At 39.6% G+C, this 8,422-nt stretch overlaps 1 protein-coding gene across 1 annotated transcript; it reads right to left on the minus strand.

Annotated features, from left to right (window-relative positions):
* Positions 1–6,035: 6,035 nt before the first annotated feature.
* On the minus strand, positions 6,036–6,919 carry LOC137208477 (cytoplasmic polyadenylated homeobox-like protein 2). The gene is given in 4 exon segments (XM_067708897.1): positions 6,036–6,143; positions 6,145–6,303; positions 6,492–6,776; positions 6,866–6,919. Coding segments are annotated over 4 exon segments (606 nt in total).
* Between the last annotated feature and the right edge of the window lie 1,503 nt (positions 6,920–8,422).

Raw genomic sequence — 8,422 nt, forward strand, 5'->3', positions numbered from 1 at the left:
ATAGATAGATCACATCTTCTTTATTCATTCATCCATTGGTAGACACTTAGGTTGTGTCCATGTTGTAGTTACTGTAAATAATGCTGCAACAAAATGTTAGCAAACCAAGTCCAATGACATATAAAAAGGATCATACATCATGATCAAGTTGGATTCATTCTCAGGATGCAGGAATGTTTCAATATTTGCTAATCAATGGGATACACTATGTTAATAAAAGGAAAGAAAAAAACCACATGATCATCTCAACAGATGCAGAAAAAGCATTTGACAAAATACAACACCATTCATGATAAAAACTCTCACCGAAGTGGGCATCGAGGGAAGATATCTCAACATGATAAAGGCCATTGATGACATACCCACAGTGACATAATACTAATGGTGAAGAGCTGAAAGCCTTCCCACTAAATTCAAAAACAAGACAAGGATGCCCATTCTCAACACTTCTATTCAACATAGTGTTGGAAGTCCTAGCCACAGCACTCAGACAAGGAATAAAAGGTATCCAAGTTGGAAGGGAAGAGGTAAACCTGTCACTATTTGCAGATGACAAGATACTCTATAGAGAATCCTAAACTCCACAAAAACTATTAGAACTAGGTAAATGAGTTCAGCAAGCTAGAAGGATATAATATTAATATACAGAAATCTGTTGAATTTCTTTACACTAACAATGAAATGTCAGAAAGAGAAAGTAGAAAAACCAATCCTGTTTACCACTGGGTCAAAAAAAAAAAAAAAACAAAACCACAACCTAGGAATAAACTTAACTGAGGAGGTAAAAGATCTATAACCTGAAAACTATAAAACATTGATTAAAAAAACCTGAAGATGATTCAAAGAAATGGAAAGATAACCCATGCTCTTGGATTGGAAGAATTAATATTGTTAAAATGGCCATACTACCCAAAGCAATCCACAGATTTAATGCAATCCCTATCAAAATACCCATGACATTTTTCACAGAACTAGAACAAATAATCCTAAACTTTATATGGACCCACAAAAGACCCAGAATTGCCAAAGAAATGCTGAGGAAAAAGAACACAGCTGGAGGCATAACCTTCCCAGATGTCAGACAACACTACAAAGCTACAGTAATCAAAACAGCATGGTACTGACACAAAAACAGACATATAGATCAATGGAATACAATAAAGAACCCAGAAATAAACCCACACACGTATGGTCAATTAATCTTCAACAAAGGAGGTGAGAATATACAATGGAGAAAAGACAGTCTCTTCAGCAAGTGGTGTTGGGAAAGCTGGACAGCCTCATGTAAATCAATGAAATTAGAACACTCCCTTACACCATATATAACAATAAACTCAAAATGGTTCAAAGACCTAAATATAAGACACCATAAAACTCCTAGAAGAGAACATAGGCAAAATATTCTGACACATATGGCAGCAATATTTTCTTAGATCAGTCTCCTCAGACAAAAGATTTAAAAGAAAAAATAAACAAATGGGACCAAATCAAACTTAAAAGCTTATGCATAGCAAAGGAAACGATCAACAAAATGAAAAGACAACCTACGGAAGGGGAAAAAGTATTGCAAAGGATGTGACTAACAAGGGGTTAATAGCCAAAATATATAAACAGCTCAGTAACTCAATGTCAGAAAAACAAACTACCAATCAAAAAACGGGCAGAAGGATACATGCACCCCAATGTTCATAGCAGCACTATTTACAATAGCCAAGGCATGGAAGCAACTTCAGTGTCCATTGAGAGAGGAATGGATTAAGAAGATGTGGTGGTGGTGGTGGTGGTGGTGGTGGTGGTGGTGGTGGTGGTGTGTGTGTGTGTGTATAGTGGAATACTACTCAGCCATAAAGAATGAAATAATGCTATTTGCAGCCACATGAATGGACCTAGAGATTATCATTCTAAGTGAAGTCAGAGAAAGGCAAATATCACATGATATCACTTATATGTGGAATCTAAAAAAATGATACAAATGAACTTATTTACAAAACAGATACAGACTCACAGACATAGAAAACAAATTTATGGTTACCAAAGGGGAAAGGGGGAGGAGGGATAATTAGGAGTTTGGGACTAACAGATACATACTACTATATGTAAAACAGATAAACAACAAGGACCTGCTGTATAGCACAGGGAACTGTATGTTTTAAAAAAAGGGGGCAGAAGACCTACATAGACATCTCTCCAGAGAAGACATACAGATGTCCAACAGGCACATGAAAAGATGCACAACATCACTAATTATTAGAGAAATGCAAATCAAAGTTACAATGAAGTATCACCTCACACCTGTCAGAATGGCTATCATCAAAAAGTCTACAAATAATAAATGCTTGAGAGGGTGTGGAAAAAAGGGAACCCTCCTACACTGTTGGTGGGAATGTAAATTTGTGTAACCACTATGGAGAACAGTATGGAGGTTCATTTAAAAACTAAAAATAGAGCTACCATCTGATCCAGAAATCCCACTCCTGGGCATATACCCAGAAAAGATGAAAACTAATTCAAAAAGATACATGCACCCCAAAGTTCATAGCAACAGTATTTACAATAGCCAAGACATGGAAAACCACCCAAGTGCCCATCAACAGACGATTGGTTTAAGAAGATGTGGTATACACATACACATATATACATACATATATACACACACATATATATATAATGGGATATTACTTAGCCATAAAAAAGAATGAAGTATTACCATTTGCAGCAACATGGATGGACCCAGAGAATATCATACTAAGTGAAGAAAATCAGACAGAGAAAGACAAATATTATATATCACTTATGCAGGGAATCTAAAAAATAATACAAATGACTCTATATGCAAAACAGAAACAGACTCACAGACATAGAAAACAAACTTATGGTTACCAAAGGGGAAAGGAGGGAGGCAGGGAATGGATAAATTAGGAGTATGGGATTAACAGATACAAACTACTATACATAAAATAGATAACCAACAAAGATTTACTGTATAGCACAGGGAACTATATTCAATGTCTTACAATAACCTATCATGGAAAAGAATCTGGAAAAAATACATATATAGCTGAATCACTTTGCTGTACACCTGAAACTAACACAATATTGTAAATCAACTATCCTTTAAAAAAAATACAAAGCCCAGAAATAAAACCAGGCACCTATTGTCAATTAATCTACCACAAAGGAGGCAAGAATATACAATGGGGAAAAGACAGTCTCTTCAATGAGTGATGCTGGGAAAACTGTACAGCTACATGTAAATATATGAAAATAGAATATTTTTTCACATCATATACAAAAGTAAACTCAAAATGGATTAAAGATCTAAATGTAAGATATGAAACATAAAACTCCTAGAGGAAAGCATACTTAAAAGCTTTTGCACAGCCAAGTAAACCAACAAAAAGGTAACCTACTGAATGGAAGAAGATATTTGCAAACAATATGTTTGATAAGGGGTTAATGTCCAAAATATATAAAGAACACATACAACTTAATATCAGAAAAACACAACCTGATTTTAAGATGGGCAGAAGACCTGAATAGTCATTTTTCCAAAGAAAACATACAGATGGCCAATAGGCACATGAAAAGATGTTCAACATCATGAATCATCAGGGAAATGCAAATCAAAACCACAATGAGGGCTTCCCTGGTGGCGCAGTGGTTGAGAGTCTGCCTGCCAATGCAGGGGACACGGGTTCGTGCCCCGGTGCGGGAAGATCCCACATGTCGCAGAGCGGCTGGGCCCGTGAGCCAGGGCCGCTAAGCCTGCATGTCCGGAGTCTGTGCTCCGCAACAGGAGAGGCCACAACAGTGACAGGCCCACATACCGCAAAAAAACAAAACAAAACAAACAAACAAAACCACAATGAATGAGGTATCACCTCACACCTGTCAGAATGGCTATTGTCAAAAAGACAAGAAATGACAAGTACTGGCAAGGATGTGGAGAAAAAGAAACCCTTGTGCATTGCTAGTGGGAATGTAAATTGGTGCAGCCATTATGGAAAACAGTATGGAGGTTCCTCAAAAAACTAAAAACAGAGTCGCCATAAGATCCAGCAATCCCACTCCTGGGCATATACCCAGACAAAACTATAATTCGAAAAGATACATGCACCCCTATGTTCACAGCAGCACTATTTACAATAGCCAAGACATGGAAAAAACCTAAATGTCCATTGACAGATGAATGGATAAGGAAGATGTGGTGTGTGTGTGTATATATATATATATATATATATATACACACACATACACAATGGAATATCACTCAGCCATAAAAAAGAATGAAATAATGCCATTTGCAGCAACATAGATGGACCTAGAGATTATCATACTAAGCAAAGTAAGTCAGAAAGACAAATACCATATGACATCACTTACATGTAGAATCTAAAATATGACACAAATGAACATATCTATGAAACAGACTCACAGACATAGAGACAGACTTGTGGTTGCCAAGGTGGGTTGAGGGGGAGGATTGTGAGTTTGGGATTAGCCAGATGCAAAGTAGTATACATCAGATGGATAAACAACAAGGTCCTATATTCAATAGGGATACTGAACTATATGCAATAGCCTGTGACAAACTATAATGGTAAAGAATATGAAAAAGAATATACAGAGATCTATAACTGAGCCACTTTGCTGTACCGCAAAAATTAACACAGCACTGTAAATCAACTATACTTCTACAAAATTTTTTAAAGAAAATATACTAATTAGACCAACATAAAAAATAAAATTAAAATGCCATCATTAAATCAGATGCTAGATTTATTCACATTTATATAAGCTGTTTCATAACTTAAAAGGTATATTTTATACCTTTGCTTTTCCTACTTGCCCAAATGCAACTGTCTAGTGAATATAAACTCAGTCTACGTTTTTAAAATTTTTGCTGTGTATGTATACATGTATTTGTATCTAAGAATAATCAGTATTATTTACTATTTTATCCCTTATTTTCATAATTATCACACTATAAAACTATTTAGGCAACTTGATGTTTCACTGAACATGGTTCTGCATCTTTTTTTTTTTTTTTTTTTTTTGCTGTGTGCGGGCCTCTCACTGTTGTGGCCTCTCCCGTTGTGGAGCACAGGCTCCGGACGCACAAGCTCAGCGGCCATGGCTCACGGGCCCAGCCGCTCCGCGGCATGTGGGATCTTCCCGGACTGGGGCACAGAACCCGTGTCCCCTGCATCGGCAGGCAGACTCTCAACCACTGCGCCACCAGGGAAGCCCGGTTCTGTATCTTAAAGCTCAAAATTATGAAAACCATTTTAAAGATAGAGGTTCACAGACGCCAGGCTTTTCCTCAAAAACTCAGGTTACCAATATGGCATTCAGATGCTCCACTGGGTACTCCCAGATCTTGTGACATCTTGTTGCTCCACATCCACAGGTGACTTGGTCACAACACTTGAGTCCCACGCACCAGCTCTCAGCTAAAGGGATGCTGTGGGCTGCACAGCTGATCCAACATCCTCCTGGGGCTCTTTAGAGTGCAACAGCCTGGCCTGCAGCTCCATTGGAAGTTCCTACCTTAACTGGAGAAAGTTCAAGAGGCCTCAGTGAAGGAGCTGCTTCCAGATGTATGGAGACCAACTGAAGTTGTTGGTCCTTCACAGTCAGGGCTTCGGTGAAACTGGCTGCAGGAAGACATACAGCTGCTGCACTGGCTCCACGGAGTAGAGAGCTTTGCAACAGCAGCCTTGTAGGCCTTCTCATCCAAAGGCTACTGCAGTTGTGCCCTTCATGTTGCTTGTAATTGCTTTGGATTCAGCAGCTTCTGTTGGATGGTTGTCTTGCTGCTATTGTATTTGTTGGTTTTGTGTTCCATACTCCAGCCCAGCTTTCTACACATCGCTATAAGCTGTTGGTTAGGGGCTGTAACACTGCTGGGCACGGCTACCCTACCAGAAAGGATCAGCAGCTCTTGGAGTTTTCCCAAAGGCAGTATTGACGGGCCCTGGAGAGGGCTTTGCCTTCAGCTGCTGTGTGGATGACTATGGGATGACCTATGGCTATTATTTCAGAAGCTTAGAATCATTTCCTAGAGCCACATTCTTGGTCCCAGCAGTTGACCTTTGTAGACCCTTCATTCCAAAGCTGCTGCACTTGGGAACTGGGTTGCTCTGCAGCTCCTTGCCGTATAACTTGCCCAAGAGGCACTGGCAGAGACCTGACCATTATTTGCCGAGGTACATGCTGAAGCTGAGAACAGAGAGGCTCTCTATTAGTTTGGGAACACCCACCCCCCAAGCTGTTATGACTGAAGCACGGGCACCTGCTGCCCTAAACCCCCATGATTCAGGTGCATTAGACGCTGTCCTGGGACTACTGTTTCCCTTGGTGATTCTGAGGCTGTTGAGGCAGCTGAAGAGAACATAAGCAAATCATTTTGCTGCTGTCCTTGAAATAGTGAGTAATGACAATGGACCTTCTGCTTCTGTTGCTGCTGCCTCTCCCTGCACAGTACAAACATGGTGCAGAATGAAGGGCCTTATATGCTGGCTTTCCCCTCTCTCAGGGCTGTCCCTCTCAAAACACTGCACAGAAGATGTAGGAGGATGAAGAAGGAGTGCCGATTTGTAGCTGGCAAATGGATAGGCAGGACCAAGTTTACTTCCCACGTCACCTTGGTACTCCAAAGCATAGCTTGGTTCCTTTTTAATACCTGGGACCAGAGTGTCACATGAGCCATCCTGTTGACTGGGAACTCCCTGTGTCTCCAGAGAAGGATAGTCAGCTCTACCCAGCAGAGCCTCCTGGGTGGAAGAGAAGGTCTGTTCAGTGATGTAGTTGGGAGCTTCTACCTGGAGGCTTAGAAGTGAATGACCTTGGACAAGGAACTCACATGCTTTCCTAGCAGCAGACGTTCTATGTCTCTCTCTAGGTGGTAGTTGGGCATTTTTGTTCTGGAACCAGTTCTGAAGAGAATAGTGTTTTATCAAGGTTACTTATCTGGTTATATTCCACAATGTATTTCCATAATGTAGGAGAGGATTCTGTAGTTAAGCCTAGGCTCAGCACTATCACTGACTATCCTCCTGACCTTGAGTAAGACAAAAAATAACGGCCATCTTGCCTGCGGCTGCACATGTGATTATGGAAGTCACGCTGTACACAGTTCCAAAATCCCACCCCCTCCACCATATGTAGTGGTCCTTCTGTACTTGCAAACCGAGGCCTTTCAAAATCTCCCTTCAATCTGTTTGCAACCCTCTGCATTTAGACAAAACTGACTCCCAGCTGTTCTCTAAACCCAGCAAAATTTCCCCACAATTTTTAAATTTTACTCGGGCTGCTTCACCAGAATGAAGTCATGACTGAATATATTCTAAATTATGTTCTTAAATCCATTGTTTTCAAAGGCTACATATAAACAAGCAAGAGCCTGAGTCATAATTTGACTGTTTGTTTTATATGTGACCCTAAGTATTTCATTTAACATCTCTAGTCTCTTTTTTAATCCTCCCTAAAATGAAGATGATTATACAGGCCAACCATAACCACTAGGACTTTGTAGGAGGTGGAAATGATAAAATTCTCTTTTGAACAATCCATCCCAATAAGCCATGGTTGCTATAAGGTGGTTAAGAGTCATGCAGCACAGGCCATGGTGTCAGGGGGCCTTCGGTAACTTGCTCACTCCTGGAACTGCACCCCCTCCCACCATCTCCAAGTTCAGAACTGCTTTAGGCCATGAGTAGCACTGAAGCTAGAAAGACGTCTGATACACTCATGATGACTGTTTAAGGCAAAACTCTGGGAACAGTGAACTAGACACCTCCAAACACGCTCTCATTTTCTCTTCAAAACTCCACAACATAGATAATTTTACAAAAAGTTGAGTTGCAAGAGTCAATTTATCAAGCGTTACAGAGCCAATTAGAAGGTTGATCTCATGAGGACCCAACTGAAAAACACGTGCTCACTTTCTCTGATCTAACAGACTCCCATGATCCTCCCCGCAGTTGTGCTTGCTTCCTGAACACTTTCGTGGGCACTTTCTCTAAACACATGGAACTCAATTCAATTGAACGTATTTGGACAGCTGTATCTGTGAACTTCCTGTTATAAGTCTCTCTCTCTAATAAGTATGGAGGATTAAGAAATGATTAAAAAAGCAGTTTGACCTTGCAAAACCCAAATGATCATAAATATGAAAATGTATAGTATTAACAGTGTTTAAGTACATTACCTTATTCAGATTGTCTACTTATTTGTATAAATTGTAGAAAATACCTTGAGACAAATGAAAATGAAAAACATAATACGAAAGCTTATTGTCATTGAAATGTTTCCAGTTCATGAAACTTTTATAATATGATTACATCATTACGTACATAGTATTTGCCTATACTTTTATCCTCCAAAGCTACTCTTTCATGCCCTTTCTTATTTCCACTAA

This window comes from Pseudorca crassidens, chromosome 16 (assembly GCF_039906515.1).
Source record: "Pseudorca crassidens isolate mPseCra1 chromosome 16, mPseCra1.hap1, whole genome shotgun sequence".
In the NCBI taxonomy this organism is placed as follows: Eukaryota; Metazoa; Chordata; class Mammalia; order Artiodactyla; family Delphinidae; genus Pseudorca; species Pseudorca crassidens.